This window comes from Euprymna scolopes, chromosome 26 (genome assembly GCF_053919585.1).
Source record: "Euprymna scolopes isolate OS-2025 chromosome 26, ASM5391958v1, whole genome shotgun sequence".
In the NCBI taxonomy this organism is placed as follows: domain Eukaryota; kingdom Metazoa; phylum Mollusca; class Cephalopoda; order Sepiida; family Sepiolidae; genus Euprymna; species Euprymna scolopes.
This window is the reverse complement of record NC_136507.1, coordinates 91,570,045-91,594,080: the sequence shown is the minus strand read 5'-3', so window position 1 is coordinate 91,594,080 and position 24,036 is coordinate 91,570,045. Positions and strand designations below refer to the sequence as shown.

General features: G+C 35.9%; 1 protein-coding gene across 1 annotated transcript in view; it reads right to left on the bottom strand.

Moving 5' to 3' along the window:
- Positions 1–6,746: 6,746 nt before the first annotated feature.
- LOC145248258 (uncharacterized) overlaps positions 6,747–24,036 on the bottom strand; it is a 59,052-nt gene continuing 41,762 nt past the window's right edge. Inside the window, exons 2-3 of the mRNA XM_080110132.1 lie at positions 10,908–11,257; positions 6,747–7,895 (exon numbers count right to left, since the gene is read on the bottom strand). Coding sequence (XP_079966258.1) covers positions 6,931–7,895; positions 10,908–11,257 — 1,315 coding nt within the window. The 3' untranslated portion in view covers positions 6,747–6,930. The remainder of the gene's footprint in view (positions 7,896–10,907; positions 11,258–24,036) is intronic.

Below are 24,036 nucleotides of genomic sequence, written 5' to 3'. Positions count from 1 at the left end.
TTGGAGAGAGGGAAAATAAAATTGTATACTCCTAATTAACTAACTTACTCTTTAGATATAAATGACGCAGACGGGCAGAGTCACGAGTTAACATTCAGTTTAGATTATTTCAACGTTATTGCAATGATTCTAATGGAGTAATTAATTAGAAAAGCATTGTTTCTCACGCTTGACGTGGTGATATTCTCATATCGGTCGACTACGTTTTGTTTGAAGAGTTTGACAGATTTCCTTCGATTGCTCATGTCACATATGCCTGAGTACAATACTGTCTGTAGCAAGGTCATTCTGACATCCACTAAGAGTGAACCTCGCCAAAATTACACTAGCTGATTTCATCGCTACTTCGTAGTAACATGGCATCTCATCATCTTACCATAGGAATCAAAATATTCTGCTGTTGGCATTGGTTTCTTTGATATTTTTCTAGTTAGAATTCTTTCTAGATTAACATCGTGTACTTTCGTGAGGAACCATGAGAAGATTGTCACCATCTTAAGTGACGGTGGTTTTTGTGAAACGAACTTGGAACATTGAGGTAATCACTCCATGCCGTTAACCACAAAACCACCGTCATCTCCCAACATGGCATTTAACTTAAAGCCAACTGAACCCAACTAATTTGGGTGTTGTCAACATTGAAAGTAAATACATTAGGTTGAGAAAAAATACTTTCGGAATTTCCAGCTTATATATCAAAAGATGCATTTTCAAATAAGTTTTCGTTATAATACCTTTACTTTATATAGCATATATATATATATAGCACTTAAAAGGGCGTTTTAGCTCTATCTCATCGTTTAAATTACAATCGGTTTAAAACAATTATGTATTCTTTTCAGAACGTTAAATAAAATGCAAATATGCACCAATTTTCTTATATCAGTTCCAGCTAGGCCGGAAAGCTGCGGAAACAACTGGCGATATCAACCACTACTGTACGCATAACACAATGGTAGTTTAAAAAATTTCGTGGCGGCAACGAGAATTTTGAAGATGATGAGCGTAAGGGTCGACCATTGGCTGTTAAGAACGATCAATTAAGAGCTTTAGTCGAAGCCAATCCTCGCACAACTGTTCGAGAATTTAATTCTGAATTAGACAAAAATATAAGACGATTTCCAACCACTTTAAAGATTGGAAAGACAAAAAAACTTAATAAATGAGTGCCTCACGAATTGAACGACAACTAAAAGAAACGCTGTTATAAAGTGGCATCTTCCTATCTTTAACGGAACAAGAACGATCCGTTTCTCGATCGGGTTGTTTCTTTTGATGAAAAGTGGGTTCTTTACGACATCTGGCGACACTTAGCTCAATGCCTAGACGCCGACGAAGCTTCAGGACACTTCCCGACACCAGAGTTGCACCAAAATAAGTTCATGCTAACTGTTTGGTGGTCTGTAATAGGTCTCATCCATTAGAGTCTTTTGAATGCAGAGGAAACCACTACAATGGAGACGTAATGTCAACAAATAGATGAAATGCATTAGAAACCTCGACAACAACACCCAATATTATCCAACAGAAATGTCCTAATTGTCCTCCACGATAATGCCCGACCGCACGTTGCTAAACTGACCTTGCATAAGTTGATGAAACTCTGCTTCATCGACCATACTCTCAAAATCTCTTCCCTACCGATTACTACTTTTCCAAGCATTTCGACAACAAAAACCAAAGCGATATACAAAACGCCTTCGACGACTTCATTGGCACCAGAATGCAACATTTTGACGTTACTGACATAAATACATTTTATTCTGATGGTGCGTGTTTCGATGAATCATATTTGCTTGAGCCAAGATATCTTCATCTGAATTTAAAATTTTAAACTGCAAGAACTTTTCGGTCAACTTGATATATCAATCTATTACAAAAATAGCTTTTATATATGTCTGAAGCTGAAACTATGCAGTATTGTTTTAATCTCAATCCAATTTACTATATTCATTCAAGATTAATGCACTAAGTTTTAATGCTTAATTCAAGCGTTGCTGGTATTTTTATTGTAATAACCATTGTCCAGCATATGCGTTATCCTTTATGTGTGAGTGCGTAGCGTAATGTCTGTCTTGTAATTGGACTATCAACCCAACCTATATAGATGTCACCAAAGTAAAAAAAAAAATAGTAATAATCACATTACTATCGTTTATATACGTAGATTTGATATATGCCTGTTGGAAGCCGTCACCTCCCTACTTGACAGCGAGCTTCACGCGGTCTCAACCCAACTAATGTGAATACCACCAGCATTAAAATTAATTTTATATCTATCTGTTAGGTACGTAGGTTTGATATATGGTTGAAGCTGAAAGTGTACTATTAATTTTACTAATTATAGGGATTGGGTATCAGGTTGTTTGAAACTGAAGCTACACTATTGCTATCATATAATGCTCAATCAAGTTTAGTATACCATTCCAGACTTATGTATTATCAATCAATTTTTAATTCAAGAATGTAGTTTTGTAGGTGTTGTGTTGTCATGGTACATAAGGTCAGCCATATATTATCTTTCTGGGTGCATATGTTCAGTTGACATTGGATCATCAACACAACTAATGTGAATACCACAAAAACAAGTGAAGCATGTATGGTCCCCCGTGAGTGCACAGTTAACGAGGCATAAAAAATGACTAAGGGCAGCATCCCCCCCCTCATTTAGACCCAAAAGTCCACAGGGAACGTCAAATCCTGGTTAAAATGAACAAACGATGCAGTTTTAGGCCTTAACATATGTAAATTTCAGTGCTGCACCATGTAAAAAAAGAAATAACTAAGTCAATCATTTGCCGCCCCACTCCCCCTATTTAGCCCCAAAAGTTCCAACGCCTTACATATTAAAATTTGAGTTCAACACCATGCAAAACTGCTTAATACGCAGAAAATATTTGACAAATACGGTAAAATAGTCTAAAAAATGGAGTAATAATAAAATTAGCTCTAAAAAAATCCCCTGGGGTACATTCAAGAGTTATAGCGAAGTATAGACAAACGAAATTATATAGAAATCAGTTAGTTAAAACTTTTCAGAAAGTCTTATAAAAATCCAAGCATCAATGTTTTTTTAATAAGCACGAAAGTGTCAATTTTAACCATTTTAACCCGAAAGGCAACCCTAAGGAGGGGGGGGGGCAACCCAAGTTTCTTTTTTTACTCATATCATGTTTAATGTTTGTGCAAAATTTCCAAAAATTCCAAGGCGTAGTTATTGAGAAAAGTGCGGACAGACGAACGGACGAACGGACAAGGGTGAATTTACAGGTTCACCCTCCTTTTGTCAAGGGACCCTCCCTCCAAAAAATAACTATAAATAACTAATTATCACAAGCTTTTCTATATGAGAAAGTTTGATATATATTTGTTGAAAACTGAAACTGTACCATCTTGGAGATATGAAATTAGTCTGTTTCATCATTAGCATTATTCGATTATTAGGATTATCGTTCTGACCTTAAGTGTCATCTGCACAACGTTTCGTTCGACATAACCTACCTTCTTCAGGTGTCTCCTGTCGAACATGGGAATGGTTCCGCCGAACTCGGGAATCTGTACGAAATTTCGAACGGAACCCTTTGTTTACTTCACGAGGTTTGCATGCTCTTATTCCGCAAGCCATTACAAGATAGAGGTCATACATCATTCGCAATTGTATTTGGAGTGTTATCCAACATTACGGATTGAGCATTAAACTTTCAGGAGAATATTAATTTACGATTGGCATTGTCCAAGGATTCTAACAAATGCACCATGTGTCATTCTATTACTATCTTTTAGTTCTACGTCCAATTGATTTTGCCATTTTTAGACTAATCCACTGTCAATGCTCAATTCAAAGGTATAGTGTTGTAGGGTTTATGTTCTTATGATATGCGGTCAAGTACTACATTCTCCCTTATTAGTAGGTGCATAGTATAGCATTTGTTATAGTTTTTTTTTTTAGATCGTTCTCCCAAGCATTCCCTCGTCTTTTGGAGTTTAGTATATTAAATATCTGTTCGTCATAATTGTATTAGTATTCTTCACACTAGTAAAAAATATGACGCAATAACGTATACAAGTGTTTTATTTAGAAACGGCGAACTTATTTTCTTTAACTTCAGATTTGGCAACTATCAGTTATTTTTAGTTCGGCTTACTTTGGCAATTCATCACGTGGTTTCCGCTGGACGGAGCCACATTCCACATAGCACGATACCATCAATTCACCGAGAAAAACATGATGAACGAATAAATTGACGAAATTGAACCTGCAACTGTCCACTTCGTTCGTGCGATTTAACTTCATTTCATTTTTTGGGTGATATGTAATATGCCTATGTCTATACTGATACACCAGACATAACAGACTACTTGGATATGACCTAAAACTATATCCGATGGTGAGGCCCCAGCTTGCGGGCCTTGGGCCTTGGGGAGTGTGGAGCCACTATTTAATTGCCATTGCTCCCAGGTCCACTCTGACCCGAAGCGGTAGTACCTGTTATGGTCCCAACTATGAGTTAAATAGAATCCGACTAAAAAATATATATATATATATTCCATTAAAAAATCGTTCCTCAAAATCACTAGATTCGGCATTAAATAACCTGAAAAAGGTTGATACGCCGTAAAACAAAACCAACCAACCAACCAGACATAATAGACTACTTGGAAGATAGCATTCGACGCGTTATTGAAAAATTCAGCCTAAGTTTATGCGTAGAGTTTGGAAATGTTGACTTAATTAACACCATAAGCGCTCGAGGCGTGGTGCGAAATACCCAAAATTATATTTAAGTAATACATTTTAAAAATGAATTCACATAAGATTAAATAAACTACATATTTTTATAATGAAAATATTTTCTGTGATTTAGTTAAATTTAAAGTTTGCCGCTTTGTAAAAATAAATAAAAAAATAAATAAAAATAAACACCCTTTAATACAAAACCCTATAAAACTGAAAAGAAATACCAAATCCGGAATTTGCACTATGAGACTTGTGTTTTTTCTTCCATCATTTTTGTCTCCTTTTAATTCTGTTTAGCTTTTGCTTGTTTATAAAAGATCTTTTTTTTTTTAGATAAGCAGTTCAAAAACACAAAGAAAAAACAAAACAAAAACAGACAAAATAAGATTGAAATTATTTCTTTTTTTTTTTACTACAAGAAGATGAAAAAATGCTTTCCGGTCAAGACAGACCAGAATCGAATATATTACAAATTTTAATGATATAATTGTCGTGATTAAACCAACTTAAGGCCACATGGCGAATGTTTGAGATAATTTTAATATAAAATGTATGTTTTTATTGATATCAAAATTAATTTAAGTTTGTTTTAAATTCTGATTAAAGAGTCAGAATTAAGGCACTAGTGTTCATGATTTTTCTAAATAGAAAACTGTCTTTCCTTAACCCAATTGTGGGTGATTTAATTTATTATTTTTGTTGTATTGTCCTCAATTGTGTGTGTGATTTTTTTTTTGTTTGTTTCGTTTTGCTGGACGCCATTTTGAAAATTTATCAAGACAAAAATGGACGCCACTTTTTTTGTAGCAATCAGTTTATGTCAATCTTTTTTGTCCTTTTTCTTTTATATCATTCATCATCTGGAAGGAAAAAAATCCTGTATTATTCTTTAAAAATATATATATAAGTCTTCACTTTCTTATGCTGAAGCCTCTCCCAGAGAAAAAAAATTGTCCATAGTTAATCCAAAACTGTTCACTAACATTTCACCTGGCAGCGTGCCCGTATGAGAACACTAAAATGCTTAAGAAACATTTCACATGGTGAGTATCGATTTTCGCAAATAATTAATAGTTCCCTGTTTTTAAATTTAAAAAAAAAAACGAACTTATTAGAACTACACCCGAATGTGGTGCATTTGAATATTTCTTTTTCAACTGATATGCCACGCTCTAATTAGCTTTAAATACCATTTTTAAGCAGTTTAAAATAATTTCCCAAGTAGTCAGTTCAGATGCATTTAACATCAGTTTTGAAAGTGACCTTCATTCATAAGACGATATTTTTTTTTACATGATTCGACGGTACCTGCGCACTTATGCCACCGGACTATTTTTAAATAGTTTTTATCTGTTAAATTCAAGCTTCACGATATTTTCTTTTTATTAAATTGTTAGGTGGGAGCACAGAATAGTTACAAAACACCCTTTTCCTCCCCATGTTAAGAATGACTTTCAAAATAATAACGTTATTATTTCAGCACGGTGGCAATAGTGCACAAGTATCAATTTGACAACGTTCCAAAATGGGAACATGAAAACATAGTTCGCATCGAGCGTTATAGATAAAATAATAATAATAATAATAATAATAATAATAATAATAATAATAATAATAATAATAATAATAATAATAGTAAAACTTTCATTTCAGTTATTTCTATTAAATTGATCAAGAGATATTTAAATAACCCAAGTAGGGTTGATTGTCCGTTAAATGTACACGTTGAATCAAAGGGGAACATGCCGTCATCCCCACTACAGCGTTTCCGGTATTCTATTCTAGCAGGCAATGATTAACATTATAAAAATAGCAACTTTAATTGGATGTAATGGTGCCAGGTGAAATATAAGACACATATATATAAGAAAATAATGATAAATTTATGTCGCCTATCGTTGCTGGATAGCATCATGGTTCATTCTGACTCTGATCTACCAAAAAAAGTCGACATGCGTGCGCACTCGTAGATCCTTTCGTGAGACATTCAAAAGTTGAGATCAGTACCTTTTTTTTTTCTTTGCATTTTGAATGTTTACTTTTTCTTCTGCCGCTTTCATACGAGAGGGAGTGTCATCCCTATACAACAGTCTTACTAAAAACAATCTTATAGCACGAGCTTGCTCAAATACTCATTTCCTTCTTTTACAGACGCGTTTATTTTGTAATTATTATTCATGCAATGGGCTTTTTCATGTATAACGTTCCCATTGCTGTTCCGCAGGACCTGCAGCAACAATCGGGTTAAATGTCTGTCTGGCCATAGAAAGGTACTGGTAGGTCGGTGGTGATGGATTTGAGACGTTCGGCCCGTTGGGGGTTGAATAATATGTTTGCTGGTGATTCGGTACGGAATAGATCTGCTCCTCATTGACTGAGTAACGCGTCAAATTGCTGTCATAGTCGTCATATTTGGAGGACTCGCACCGGAAGTGATGAGGTAAAGCCTGCTGCTGTATCTGGGGCGGCTGGGGCAGCTGGGGTGCAGCTGGTTGCAGGTGTTCTAGCTTGATTGCAGCCGGTGAGTTGGGCTCGCGAAATTTGCATTCATTTTCGGCTGCCGTCGTGTAGACCGGTCCTCTGTGATGATGACCAGTGGCGCTGTTACCATTCACGTTAGTGTTCGGGCTGTTACTGTTGCTACTGGCACCGGCGTTGGAACCGTTGGGTACTATGTTGGGTACAAGGCCTGGGTGTACGTTCGTGCCCTGGTGAGCTGGTGGTGGTTGTTGTTGCTGCTGCTGTTGTTGTTGTTGCTGTTGTTGTTGTTGCTGTTGTTGTTGTTGTTGTTGTTGTTGCTGCTGTTGTTGTTGTTGTGATGACAAATCGTAAGGAATGCTGGTCGGACTTCCGTTATTGTACGGCTGGACGCATGCGCCGGCCGATAATCGGTAGTTTGTCGTCCAGGTCGGGGCAGTTGAAACTGAGGTTGGATTGTTCTGCGTGTAGCATGAATATCCGCTGCTTTCGGATTGTGCAGCGGCTGCAGCTGCAGCTGCCGCCGCTGCTGCTGCGACGTTGTGTTGTAGCGGGTGCATGGCTCCAGGGTTCATTGCCAGGTACTGATCTAATTCGTGTTCATCGATGTTTTCCAGGCTCATGACGTCTGCGAGATCAACGCGGCTGAAATCGATAGGGTGCTGCTGTGAGTGTTGGCCTGAAATTACAAAGAACGTAAGAAAATACAAATTACATTTTTTTGTTAATTTAAATTTCATGAGAAGGAAAATAAATGTACAAAACCACATCAAATGTAATTTCTTAAAATCAACCCCAACTATACTATGAAGAGGATATTGTAGTTATCTTGGGGCATTGTGCCTAGTGTGAAAGGACCTGTCATTGAAGGCTATGACAGTGCAGTCTAGTAGAATAACACCACTGGGTACGAGATGATTATGGAAAAGGAATAATAAGAATATTGAAAGATTTCAATAATTTTCTATTATCAAAATTATTTTTAAAGAAAGTGTCGCACTAAAATGTTAATGCGGTGTATAGTTCACAAATTTTCGAGGTTGACCTCATCTTCAAGAAGAATCAAAACAAATACGTGCAATAACTCGATGATGCTATAGTATGTTTATTTTTCTATGTGCTGTCCAAAAACAAAACAAGAAATGTGCAAACAAAATACTAATTAAAAAAGGTTAACTCAACACAGTTTTCTATAATACTTATATTTATTAATTTAGATAGCTAGCGAGATGGAGGTGTTCCCTGTTTTACATGGGAACTTTATGGGTTACGTGTACATGATTTTGTTCATCTCCCTCTCGCAATGAGATGTGAGACAAGGGTCAAAAGTGGCCTTGAAGAGACAGCTTCCTCGAGTGTGAGCACTCTGGCAGCAAGAAATTTTTCAGCAGCCCAGTTGGCATCACCTGGTAGAGGCGTCTTTAGCGATTATTAATAACCTAACCCCTTCCCCAAGAGAGAAATCCAAGCCTGGAAGGGTGGACACCCTAGAACCGCACATGGCTAGCTACAGGAGAAAAAGCTGCTTTAGAAATGGCCTAAACCCTATTGGCTTTTGTGCTAATTGATAGAAATGGCTCCTGGTTTATTCACTACAATATTTCTGTTCATGCTAGAATGCAGGAGCGTCTCACACAATCAGATGTTGTATTTAATTCGCATGAAAAAAAAAACTATTAACTAATTATTTATCTGCGTTCCCTATGTTTTCTTGTTCCGTGTTGTATAAAAGCGACGTAAAAAGAAGCTTGCGGTGACCAGATAATTTCATTTTAGTCACCGTCTCCTACCAAGATTTCATGATGAAAATTCGGTTTTCCTGTTGATCAGGCGTTTCCTTCAAACGAATATGGGAAGGTCACGAGCAGTGTTACAAATTGAAATCGCAACAAAAAACATTTCCAGAAAACCGCTAGATTCTAACTCTTCATACGTAGGACCTCCAATAAGTAATGTCCTTGACATCAGTTGTGTGGTCAAGCTGCAATTTTTGCATATGCGATGATTTATATATTTATGAATTGTGTTGCAAATTACAGCTCCGAAATAATTGTACTTTCTGATTTACACGTGTTTAGACATTGTCATATGTAAAACGGAGTCTGTTGAGTGGCATGCAGTGATCAGGGTTTTTTTTGTATTTGAAAGAACACACACATAAAGAAAGTTTGGAAAAAATGACAGGAATGCATGGTAATGATGTTTTATCATATGAGCTTGAAAATGCTGACATCGTAAATTCAAATTTGATTAACCGTAGAAACAACTCGTGGACAACGTCGCTTTCATCTGCTATATCTTTAATAGTTTCTTCAATAATAATAATAATAATAATAATAATAATAATAATAATAATAATAATAACTTCTGGCTAGCCTTGTGGTCTAACAATTGCTAGCTGAAGCGTCTACATAAAGAATAGCTTAAGATATGACATTTCGTAAACTGTCCGACGTTAACTAATAATGCAATTATGCATTAATTAATGCTGTAGCATTGTTAACTTGGATGAGGGTGGGGTCATGCTATATATTCTAAACTGTAACTTAAATTAAAGTATAAAATTGTGAAAGAGAAACTTACAAAATTTACAAATTAATAAATATATTAGATTTTTAAATTAAGAATCCTTATTTCATACATAAAATACTTTGAATTCAACCATTTGCCGACTTCAAAGATCTTGGGAATTTACATGTCTATTTCGATAACGTGGGATTTCAAACCGTTTGTTTAATATACGGGGATACATTGTTCTTGTTCTGATAAACCTAGTTGTGTAGAATTGTTGATTAAGTGAAGGTTGCCGATGAAATTTTGCACAGATTACCGAGTTTGGTATGAGGATTTCCAACCTTTATTAGGTGGATTTCTAATTTTTATCAAGAGATATCCGAGTTAGAAAAGTAGCACCTGAAGAAAGCCGGCTCTTTGCTTAGTCAACGCTGTGAGAACAAAGATAATGATTGTAACTAAATTAATGCAAGTATGCCAAATTATTATTCATAATCTCAAGAAGTCTGAAAAACGTTTGTTTTACGATATATCACCCCTTTTTGTTCAGCCTCTGCCCCATCGACGAAACCTTGCATCCCTCTGCCTGTTCTACAAGTATTTTAATGGTGAATGCTCTAACGAACTGCAAGCACTTGTGCCCCCACGACGTGAACACCCTCGACAGACCTGACAGACTGCAAAATCCCACCCCCACACTGTAGAGATCTCTAGATGTAAAAGATCTTTCTACTCCAGTAGTTTCTTCCCCAAAACCGCTAGACTTTGGAATTCCATTCCAGGCCCCTGCTTTCCTATCTGTACTGACGTGCAGAAGTTCAAGTGCAACGTGAACAGACATCTTGCTGCCCAAATCCCTACATAGTGCCCCAGTAGTTGTTGCCCTTGATAGTCGCCCCCTACACCAAAGTGGCAATGTGCCTTGTTTGGGGTGAAAATGTAATTAAAAAAATATGTAATTCCGAAACTAATATATCTTTAAGCAATTAATTCTAGATGCTTAATTAGACTCAAGTTGCGATTTGTACCACAGTTAACGCATTCATGTTGTTAACAATGCACTTAGTGGACGTGCGTGCCTGATTGTATGTGTGTGTGTATGTGTGTGTGTATGCTTGTATGTGTGTGAGTATGTGTGTGCTCGCGATATACAACCTTATCTCAATTATACACTTACCCATAGATTGTCTCATGCGCGAGCGATCGGTCATGCATTTGATGAGTTCCTGTTGGTTCGGTGTCGTGGGTGGTGTCGGTGGACCGTGGGAGCCGTTGTTAGGACTGGAGCAGTTGCTGGAGTCGCCATCACTCATCGGCGAGGGCGAGGAGTTCTGTAGGCCCTTCAGGATCATTCCCGGGGGCATGTGGTGCTGGCCGTCTACACCGGACGACCCGCTACTCCCAGCCCCCTTCAGGGGCTTGCGGCGCCTCGGCTGGTACTTGTAGTCAGGGTAATCCTTTTTGTGTTGCAGACGAAGCCGTTCGGCCTCGTCGATGAAGGGCCTCTTTTCTTTTTCATTCAACAATCTATCAAATAGAAAAAAAAAACGATATAATTAGAAAGCTGCTTCGTTAGAAAGGTTATGCTCGTATTAAACACATACATATTTCCGGCTTCGGACAAGGATCAACGAATAACACCTTTTCCTTCTGAAGAGGTATTACTTACTACTTTTTAAAGAGGGGAGGGCTTATTACCTATCGATTGAGACACTCTCATTATTAGAGGTTACAATTATTTTCATTTTAATCCAGACTGCCTCTTTTGGGGAGCTGGATTTCACCAGCATTATAAAATGGCATGGTATCTAATTTTGTCACTCCCTAAAAAGCAAAAGTATAAACATACAGAGGACGTTCCAAAAGTAATGTCTCCTATTTTTATTGCGCTCGAATGAATCAGAGCGGATTACAAATTGCGCTGATATGATGACTGAACTTATGCATTCATGACCTAAAAGTTTAATCTCTTTGTTGCAGGTCTTGATAGTGTGAAAGCAACTCCTGTCATTGACGTGGTGCATAAGGAGAACTGAACCGATAAACATTCACTGAGGTCTGGTGAACGTTTATAAAGCACACTAAGGAGATGGGCTCCTCGATTTCAAAGCAGTGACAGGGATGAGAGTGACAATGCGCGCTCGGAACTTTTACGACAGAGGCATAAAAAGATGATGGCACAAGTGTATTAGAATGCTAGTGGCTATGTAGAACAATGAATTCTGGAGCATAAACGGTTGCTCGCTTAAATGGTAATACTCTCGCCTTCAGCGTTTTAGTTTTTCAGTAAAAAAATAGGAGGCTTTCCTTTTGGAATGACCTTCGCATGTGAAGAATTGATAAATTAAATGTGCGTTTTATTATTTGCATAAGTTTTAAGACATGAGGTCGACAATGCATGGTGACTTATAGTTTTACGTACTTGCAACCCCGCATCCCCAAAGTTAAATCTATATAATCACTAATAGTGATATTTAGTATTCATTAGTCTTCGTAAAGGTATCGAGTATTCCCGGTAGTAGATAAAAAGAATGCAAAAATATATAAACCTAAACATTTTCTATTTTTTCGTCGCTAGCGTTTTGATGTGGTCGTAAAATGTCTGACGATTTAAGCGGGTTTGGATCTCAGCGGTATAAAGACACTTGTCAGATCTAGACATATTTAAGAGCTGTGATACGGAGAAACATCAATGTTCGGTGTATTTTAGGTAAGGCAGCTAATATATTTAGGCAGTCTGATTTGGTAGAACCTGGTATTATGAAGGAAAGGTTGAGAGAGAAAGAAAGAGAGAGGGAGAGAGAGGAGGGAGAGAGAGAGAGAAAGAGTGGACATATTGACCAGTATAGATTAATTCACTTCTCTTGACCTCCAAATAATATATATATATATATATATATATATATATATATATATGTCTATGAATGCATGAACTTTTAAAAGTAGGTCTCAGATGGTCTACGATCCGATCCCAATCCTTAAGGATTGTCGAATTTGACTTGAACATAGAAGATGAAGGAGAAAAAGGAGAGGCTATACAAGTTTATCCAAGGGGGAACCTCCGGAAGTAGTTTTTTTGGAACGGAAACTTGAAGTATCCCTTCCGACGGACGACAGGTGTCCGCCTGTCCGGATCTTTTGGAAATCGAGGCCGAAGAAGGATAGGACCATAAGTATCAATATTGCTTTCTCGTCTCAAGTTCTTGTAACCCTGTTTCTCTGTAAACTGGACAAAAAGCAAAAATTATGTCGTCTTGCAGAGAAAGTTAAAAATATGATTTTCGGAAAAGAGAGAAAAATAGTTCTCTACTGACATCTTATATTACCTGACTTTCTATCTTGCTTTTTATATTTCATTATTTCTATATTCTCATTTTTTATTGCCATATATTTTTATACACCCTTTTCAGTGCGCATCCAATATGTGACCCGTCCGCTTATCTTCAACTGACAGAAAACAAGAAATTTAAGTTCAGTATGTGAAGATAGATACTACACTTTGATCTTGTCCCGAAGGCCAAGAACGTCTATTGGAATAGCTATAATTTTATTTCTGCAGCTTTGTCTTTCTTTTTTACAATTAACGAATAATCACGCATCAAAATTAAAACTCCACTTAAACATACGGGATCATTATTGATTCAATGAGTAAGACTATTATAAACTTATTGTTCCACAATCTATCATAACGAGAGGATTATTCTCCGTCTTTATATTCTTCTTATAAGTCAAAACAAGTAAAAATATTTTCCATCTTTTTCCTCTTTCTTTCGTCTTTTATTTTTGTATGAATATTCCTTATCCGGGAGTTTGATCAGTCAGATATCACTTTCTTACTTTGGTCTCTCTCTCTCTCTCTCTCTCTCTCTCTCTCTCTCTCGTTATCTTTTCTTTATACTATCTGTTCATATAAGACTTTAATCGGTTCATCGTTGGAGGTGACGATTGTTAGTGGTTAAAGGCATGAGGCGATTACCTGGGTGTTTCACGTTCGAATCCAGTTCGTTCACTAAATTCACATTCCCTTTCACGTGATCACCGCTGTAATACCTGATGTCTAGAAATAATTCTGACTAAAAAAAATATCGGGGAAACCAATGCCAACTATAGAATATTCAAATACATAAGATATCATCAGTTTATTATAACATTTTTCTTTTTTCTTCTGTATTGCATTCTTTTTGTTTCGTAAATTTTGGCATACTCGACTATTCAGAGTCATTTACAAAATAACCGTAACTATTTTCCTTTTCTATTTTCTTTTTACTCTTTCTTTTATTCTACCCGTCTTTCTTTCTTTGTATGTTGGTATATAGTGTCAACTCCCCCCCCTCTCTCTTTTTCCTCTCTCTCTCTCTTTCTATCTCTCTCTATCTCTCTCCCTTTCTCTCTCAACCATTCCTTCATGATACCTGATTCTACTTAATCAGGCTGTCTAAAGATATTAGCTGTTTTACCTAAAATACATCGAACATTGATGTTAATGTTTTTGCTTTCTTTTTGCAAAACTCAAACATGTTCTGCAAAGTCAAAAACAAAAAAAAATAACAATGTTTCTCTACAAAACAACCAAACCAAAAATTATGAATAAATATTAGAAAACATGAAGAACTTAAAAACACGACACCATTTTGCTTAAATTACTGAATTCAGTATTAAATAATTCGGACCTTTCTTTCTCTCTTGGCCTTAAGGTCAAGATCAAAGGTTAGTATCAGTTCTGATGTTGCCCTACACTTTTTTGGTCTCGGTTAATTGGAGGAGAAATTCCTCATAACTTATACATTTTTTATTATTGTTACTAACCAGAGTGCTTATTTTTGGTTTCCCCTCACATTAAAACTGACCTTATGTCAAACTCTGCCTGCGTGGGGAGGGAGCTAAACAAGAAAAATTTCAAAAAAGGTTGATATACCCTATTTATGAGTATGCATACATGCGTATATATATATATATATATATATATATATATATATATGCATGTATGCATGTGTATCCATGCGCGTGTGTGTGTGTGTGTGTGTGTGTGTGTGTGTGTGTGTGTGTGTGTAAGTACTGGAGATAGTCCTTAAAAAATTATTTTCCCATCATTTGAACTTTCCCATGTCCATGAGGCACTCCTGCAATTTTACACTTAGGAATATACGGACATTTTAAATACAGATCCGCATCTCCCCAGAAAATGATAAATGACGCCCTTCTATCGACTTATGTAAACATTTCAGTTTGCTTACTTACAAATGCTCACAACAACAACAACAACAACAACAACAACAACAACAACAACAGCAATAACAGCAATAACAGCAACAACAACAACAACAACAACATCAGCAGCGCATGTCTACTAAAAAACGGGACTGGTTAAGCTTAATGAAGTCGTGGGGAAAAACAGATTAGTCGATTGTATTAACATCGAATGCGATATCCAGCGAATATAAGTTTATAATTAGTTCTTCAACCATTTTTTTAGATGTATTATCATTTACCCATTTTTTTCACCGCGACAATGCACCTGTTCCACATTTCCAATTATCTGGCCAAGCGGAACATCGCTTTTCTACATATACTATTTTAATAGAATCTATTTCGTCTCCAGTTTCTGGTCCTATCAGATTAGACTGTCTGAAGATATAGGCTACCTGGTTTTTTGACCAAAATGCACAAAACATTTATGTTATTTTTTTCCATTCTCTTTGCAAAACTCAATCATGTACCGCAAAATCAAAAATAGAAATAACAACTTTCCTTTTCCAAACAACTGGACTAAACACCAGGAACAAATACTTGAAGATATACAGAAGTTCAAGCGTAAAAAGTCTTTGTTCGAAATTGCTGGGTTCCGCATTAAATAACCGGAAGTGTTGATATGCCGTGACACAAAAAAAGCAAACCAAATCTCTACTATTATGTAAAAGTCACTTTATGTATGTGAATTTATTCCTCATAGGTTCCGAAACGGCTGAGTCTGTCTTTTGCAAATTTCACACAAAGGTAATTTATATGTCTGGCAGAGTTCTTAGATATGTTTCGTACAGAAATTTATCCTACATGTGTGGAAAATCAAAAAAAAAATCCGATCTTTAAAAGTCTATCTTCTCTTATAGATAAAATATTTTTTACAGGGAAATACACTACGTTACATCGGTGTCACCTTGGCTGGTATAACGTAAAATATTCCCCTGTAAAAATGCTTTTTATCTATGAGAGAAGAACACTTTTTTTAAGGCTGTCAAGCCCAAATATGTTAGCGAGATATTGTAAACACACACAGGCGGAATTTAATGGACAACATTATCATTATTATTTTTTATTTATTTTTTTTTTTGCGAATTAGTTCACCGGGAAAATTATTCCGCATAATATATAATAATCAATACAGGATTGATTCGTTAATTCAATTTGTACGAATTAAAATGTCATGTTTAAGTGTATTGCACGACCGGGCAACGCCGGACGTTCAGCTAGTCATGTTTAATAGAATAATCTTTTACTGATTTTATGAGTAATCTGAAAATGAATTTGGTATTCGAAAATCGTCGCTAATAAATAATTTAGCTGTTACGTCATATGATGTTTGACAGCCTAAAGGGTTTACCGTAAACTTGGAGACAGGAGGAGTTTTATATAAAAATATCGAAAAACCTACGAAATCATCTGGCTTTGTCCCATGTTACTTTTTTTTGTTTTTCTTATGCTCAAATCTATCCTAAAGAAGACGCATTTTAAAAATGTGGAAGCTATCAAGAGAGTCGAAACTATCGAGCTGAGGGTTATCCCAGGGGGATCGTTTATGCCGTAAATTAGAACCGTGGTGCCCAATGATAAAAAATATATATAAGCCAAGGGAATGGGGAAACGTTGATGTGGAAAGAATGTAATATTTTTTGTTAAGAATTAAAATACAGTTTTTGTGATCCCATTCCTTTTACTTTTTTAGACACTATTTCAGATGTTGAAAATTAGCGAGGGGAAAACACCCCCCCTCGAAAAACATACGCAATGAAAATAAAGTTAAAAATAACCATACGAAAAATCTTGTGGCGAGCAATGTCATATCCTGGGAACCATGAGAAACCACTTTTTTGGTGTGTTATCAGTGGCCAATCAGAAGGCCCTCTGTGTAAACAAAGATTGTTCATCGTCACATGCCCTTACTTGCATTTTCTGTCCCCCAGGAATGTGAAGCGGTGGAGGGGAGCAGATTAAAGAGAAACAGAAATGTCAAACAGAGGTGGTAATAGATGAAATACACAAAAATATGAAAAAAAAAAAAAAAGAAATGGGATTTTCTTTTTAAAAAAAGACCCTTTTTCCTATATATATATATATATATATATATATATATATATATATATATATATATATATATTGTGGCTATCCTCTCGGTTTCGAGCGCGACCACTTCCTTTATTTACTGTCCTCTGTACCTTTTACTACGTCATCCTCTAATTGGATTTGTTCGCAGAAAATTTTTGCCAAATAATTGGCACACTCGAACCGCTTTGCTTGCAGTGTCGTTATTGGGGTGCAATACAGGTTTTGCACATTTTCGCGAATGACTTTTGAAGCCAACGTAAGATAGGCATAATTTTCCACATGTCACAGTGCGGTGTTGGACCCTGTTCGCCTTTGCGAATCAATATATATATATATAATATATATATATATGTGTGTGTGTGTGTGTGTGTGTGTGTGTATATATAGATAGATAGATATAGATATGTATAGATAGATATATAGATCGATCGATAAATATATATATATATATAGTGTGTGTGTGTGTGTGTGTGTGTGTGCTTCTATTTTACTTTGTCCATCCCCTAATAGTATATCTTTCGTGTTATCTTTTGGTCTTATCGAATTCCAGGACAAAAATTAATTTAGTCTGGTGGAGTTACTTTAGTTAACATCACCTGGAAAAATTGCACCATCCCTCATCAAAGCCAGTACGGGTTGGCCATACCGAGGAAATCTTACTTGTGCCGACAATACTATATTATTTTGAATATTTAATCGAGGTCTACTTGTAGGGAAAAGTATCCTTATGCTGGGTTCTATTGACAAACCTCAATACAAAGAGACATTAGATATTCGAAGACCGTTTTTAGTAGGCAGCCAAGTACTAATATTTAAATTAATAGAATTTCGAATACAAATACTAGGACGATTCAAATATTTTCCTCGGTTCCGAGACAGTTACTAATTCTGTTCAAGAATATCAATTTCGATACAATTGCTGATTCCGATTTAAAAATCGCCTAATCTGATACAGTTTCAAACTCAAGATCAAAGCTTACTGCCTGGGGCGTACCTACTGAGAAATGCTGAATAGGCAGCCCAGGAAATTTTTGCTAGATCAGAGTGTTCCTTCTTTCGGGATTCTGACCTGGCATTCTCCATCTTCCAATATTGTATAACATATTACTGCAGTGGGAAGCTAATAAATAGCTACTGCAGTCACCGTGTAAGGAACGGTCGTAAAAATTTACACAGAAGAGCGTACAATAGACCAGCACCTGTGCAAAATAACGTTAATTGTTGCGTTGTAGGGACAATTATTTCCGCCCTGCGAAGTCTATTTCAATGTCCCAGGATGCCGACCGAAAATGCGCCGCTCCTCCAGTTCAGTCGAAATCGGTGTTAAAATAGTTGCTTGTGGTGTTCGCGTAGACCTCTTTTTGGTGCAGGGTTGAATAAGAGGCACTAACCTATATAGTGATGGCCACTGATTGTCTTTTTCAAAATGAGATCACAGCGTAATCGTCGACGCTCAAGTAATCGTCTGCACAAGAAAAGTTCGTGTTTCACACCGGGGTAGTCAAGGACAATTAATTGCGACAAGGGAACACAGCTCGAGTGCCATTCAGGGTAGCCGTTTCCGGACAATACATTTTCAAAGACGCAGACATAAAAGACGTACTTTTCTAGATACATCTCCTTTTGTCTTACTGCAACAAAGACTGATACGGTGAAATGGTCTGCCTGTGGATGACTATATATATATTAATATATATAACTATATACATAACTATATATATATATATATATATATATATATATATATATATATATATAAATGTGAAATCTTTTTATCATTTTTCTTTTACCTCCTATTCCCCTAACCTCACCTTTTTTTTTTAACCAAGTAAGATCTGTGACTTACTTGTAGTTTCATTAAATACTTTTATATGCAAAATCCGATCCTGCATTTTGCTAATTTCTGCCCTCTGATAAGAAGGCGAGTATTTCTTCGAAACTCCGCGGATTAAGGACTCTCCACTTATCTTGTGCTTCCTTTTTTAAAATTAAATATGTTTTTAACTCTTTTTCAAGATGTCTTTTATCATGTTTTATTAATCATTTGTTCATATATATATATATATATATATATATATATATATATATATATATATATATAAACTTAAACTAGATTAATTTTGCTTTAAAATCATGTCACTTTCATTTAATATATATAGTCCAGTAGATAGAAAGAGTTGATGTTTGTCCAAGACTTCTGGAACACCTTGCATTATGATTGTATGGATATGTTAAATGAAAATTTAGAGAAACAGATGTACATACATCTCAGTTGAGGATGATCAAAGGAAAGGAAGGTCCAATAAGCGAAAGATGACCCCGAAACGTGGCATATTGAAACCAGCAGAAATAATAGAATATAGCTAGCTAGATAGATGGACAAATGGAAAGATAATTTAGTTACGTCGTAAGCAATAAATATAAGGATGAAACAATTGTATGAAAAAAATTATAATGAATGAAGAGGGCTTATAATGAATGAAGTGGAGCATTACTTATTGCACGCCTCTCGTATGATTGAAACATTTTATAGCTGTAAAAAGTGCCAAAAATAGGTTCTGGATAATAAATGGTTCCCTTAATATGCGATCTTAAGGGAAAATTTCACATAGCCTATTACACAATTCAGGTCATTCTTTTTTCAACAAACTTTTATTTGTTTTATTTTGATCAAAAGTCGCTAGAATTTGGAACTTACAAAATTGTCAAAAAACGTGCTATATATAGATAAAAATATTTATGAGTATGCTCGTAGTTAAATTGAAGATTGAAATGCCCATATCTTTGGTTCTATGGTACGAATCTACATGAAAATTTGCAGACTTTTTGAACATCATAATACTATTCTATGGCTAAAATTCTCTGATAGTTGCTAAAAAAGAACTATATTTTCGAACTAATAAAATATGTCTACATTTAACTTTATATATTGTATATATAGGGTCTTCTAGGCCAACATCAGTTTTGCTGCTTTAGGATGAATTGTGCTAATTTTTTTTTTTTTGTTGTTTGGTATTTTCCCCTGTGGCCTTACCAGGTCACACATAGATACATTACAGCATGTTCAGAAGCTCTGGTTGAGCTTTTTACCAACATCTTTTTTTATCTATTTTCTTAATATTATATTTCTTGACTTCTCATGTATGAAATTCATATATATATATATATATATATATATATATATATATATATATATGTGTGTGTGTGTGTGTGTGTGTGTGTTTGTATGTATGTGCGTGTGTTTGAGTGTATGCGTGTGTGTGTCACGAAGTTCTTGTTGACCCTCTTATGAGAAGCAAAATAATTCTTATTTTTCTAAGATAGTATTTCGTGACTGCTCTTTAAGTATCTTTCCCTTAAAATGTAGAAATAATATGCACTTCCGCGATCCATTGCTAATTTTCATTCGAACGAGTTTCAAAATTGTTTCAACCACTTTTTATGTAAACAGATTTTCCGCTTGCTGACATTAACCACTTTAAGATTTAAAAAGCATGTATGAATTTTTTTTTTCAGAAATAAGCCCCATGTAAACACACTCATAGGCATATATATATATATATATATATATATATATATATATATATATGTGTGTGTGTGTGTGTGTGTGTGTGTGCGTGTGTGTGCGTGCGTGTGTGTTTGTACGAGGAGAAAAGACGAGAGAAATCTATCTGTATTATGTTTGCACAAAAAACTTGGAAATAAAAATATAAAATTGTTTTCCTTTTGGTTACAGTTCCTTCGAACATATACACACATGAATGCGCTCACACACACACACAATATATATATATATATATATATATATATATATATATATATATATATATATGTATATATAATATGTGTTACTAACCATAACTAACTAAATGAAAAGTGTTGATAGAATTGGCAATTGCAGGATGAAAATAATTATGAAAAGATTGGGAAAAAAATGGATGAAATAAACAAAATTTGATTACTTAAGAAAACATTCGACAAACACGTTTTCGATACGAAACTTTAATATTAGGATAATATACGTAGGAGAAATTCATGAAAATATCAGTCGAACTCTCAATTATATATATATATATATATAGACAACGTTTTTTTGTTTTTTTTTCTTAGGCATATTTCATTAAAGTACTAGAACGGACGACAATTATGTCGATTACCTCAGCCAGTAACTGCCAGAAGTGAAGACCGATTCAGAATTTCGAAAGTACCAAAAATAGAATGAATAGACAAAAACGTATATTTTATTTAATGAATTTTATTTAATCAATATATATATATATATATATATATATATGTATATATATGTACATATATATATATATATATATATATATATATATATATATATATATATATATATATATATATATATATACGAGACAGAGATTATAAACAGACCAATCTCTGTAATTAAATTAAAATAAGACTAGGGATGAATGAAAATATATACGCGACAAATTTTACAAAACTAATAGGTTATGTAAAATGAATAGATATTTCAAACCTGGTTTATTGAGGCTTCATCATGATTACACACACGTGGCTTCCCAAGATTATTGCTAAGGATCTTACGTTACTCATTTTCTCTGCTCTTGTATTTTCTGTACGTCTATATTTTATTTTTTATTATATTTTCTTTTTTAATTTTGATTTTAAGCGTTATGAATCGGAATTATATCAACTTTCTGCGTACATATTTTTTTACATATGCATGTGTATATACATATAGATATTTATGTATATATTTATGTGTGTATTTGTATGTAGTAGTAGTAGTGGTGGTAGCAGTAGTAGTAGTAGTAGTAGTAGTAGTAGTAGTAGTAGTAGTAGTAGTAGTCTGATAGAAAATGTAATAGAAGAAGAGGAAGAAGAAGAAGATATCACCGTCGGTTCTATTGGGGGTAAGGCGCGAGTCACGCTCAGCGACAGGAGGTCAAGGGTTCTTATTGACATCAAACAGATTGTCGGTGTGATGCGGGAAACTTTTCTTATAGATCCGTAAATATATGTAGATGTATGTGCGTAGGTGTTTGTGTGGCCTACTTGTCTGACGTTAGAGGACCCGGAAAAGAAACGAAAAAGATAGAGAGAAAGGCAGGAAGAAAAAGATTGTAGGAAGGCGAAGTATCAACGCCACCTATTAGCAAAATGGCGATAGACATATTCGGTAAAGAGTATGCGCTACTAGCCTCATCAGCAATGTTAAAAGATGCTCTTCATGTTGTTGTCAAAAGAAGACCAATCTGATTATAATCGTGTACGGCCCAAACCCCCTCGGGGGTCCGGGCGACAAGATCAAAGTGTAGTATCTGTTCCGGCAGATACTGCAAGCTATGACTAGCTATGACTAGCAAAGACCAGATGTGGGGGCAACCCCACATGCCTGACCATTAACCAGCTCCCATTTCCCACCTCTCGGGAGCTGGTCCCCTTTTTCCCTTCCCCCTCCCTTCACTCCTCACATTAAAAATCGGCCTTGTGCCTAATTTGCTCGGTGGGGGAGCAAATAAATACCATCTGTTCTTCAGATGCTGCACTTAAGATAATTTGTACCAGTCAATGGAGGGGAAACCCTCTATACTGGGAACCGCCTGGGTAATACCTAGGAGGTCCACCCTCCCAGGCCTTGCCACTGGGCTTTCCGGTGGGGCAAGTTTATTGCTTGCTGCCTGAGGCGCCCTGACCGGGGAATGCCGACGGGGTTACTCAGGCAATTTTTAAAATTGCAGGAGTGCCCCTCCTTTAGGGGAGCCTGCGGGGTTCCCACTTTCCGGCCTTGTGCCACATAATGCTGATGTGGGCAGCATTTAAATAAATAAAAAACCCCTTGGGGGTCCGGGCGACAAGATCAAAGTGTAGTATCTGTTCCGGCAGATACTGCACTTAAGATAATTTGTACCAGTCAATGGAGGGGAAACCCTCTATACTGGGACAATTATTATTTTTGGCAACCAGAGTGCCCCCTTTTTGCCTACTTTTAGGGGAGCTGGTTTTTACCTCACATTAAAAACGGCCTTGTGCCTAATTTGCTCAGTGGGGGAGCAAATAAATACCATCTGTTCCGGCAGATGCTGCACTTAAGATAATTTGTACCAGTCAGTGGAGGGGAGGCCCTCTATACTGGGACAATTATTATTTTTGGTAACCAGAGTGCCCCCTTTTTGCCTACTTTTAGGGGAGCTGGTTTTTACCTCACATTAAAAGCGGCCTTGTGCCTAATTTGCTCAGTGGGGGAGCAAATAAATACCATCTGTTCCGGCAGATGCTGCACTTAAGATAATTTGTACCAGTCAGTGGAGGGGAGGCCCTCTATACTGGGACAATTATTATTTTTGGTAACCAGAGTGCCCCCTTTTTGCCTACTTTTAGGTGAGCTGGTTTTTACCTCACATTAAAAGCGGCCTTGTGCCTAATTTGCTCAGTGGGGGAGCAAATAAATACCATCTGTTCCGGCAGATGCTGCGCTTAAGATAATTTGTACCAGTCAATGGAGGGAAAACCCTCTATACTGGGACAATTATTATTTTTGGTAACCAGAGTGCCCCCTTTTTGCCTACTTTTAGGGGAGCTGGTTTTTACCTCACATTAAAAACGGCCTTGTGCCTAATTTGGTCAGTGGGGGAGCAAATAAATACCATCTGATTATAATCGTGTAATTTCACGAGAGAAAAAATGTAAGGTTGGTATATAAGAAACTAACGAACCTCCTAAAAATGCAGTTAGTAATAGCGTTGGGACGATTAATTAAAATTTGATATCGGAAAAATCCGAACTTTTGGAGATATCGGAAACGCCATCGGAATTTGAAAAAAAAAATATTCTAAAAACAAATGCTTTAATTTATTTTAATTTTATTTCTTTGTTTATTATTTGTTTTTGTTTTTTGAAAACCTACTTTCCCATTGTTTGTGCTAACGATAAAATAATGAATATTTATAGCTTTTAAAATATCAAGACTATAAGTTGCGTCGATAAAAATTGTACGA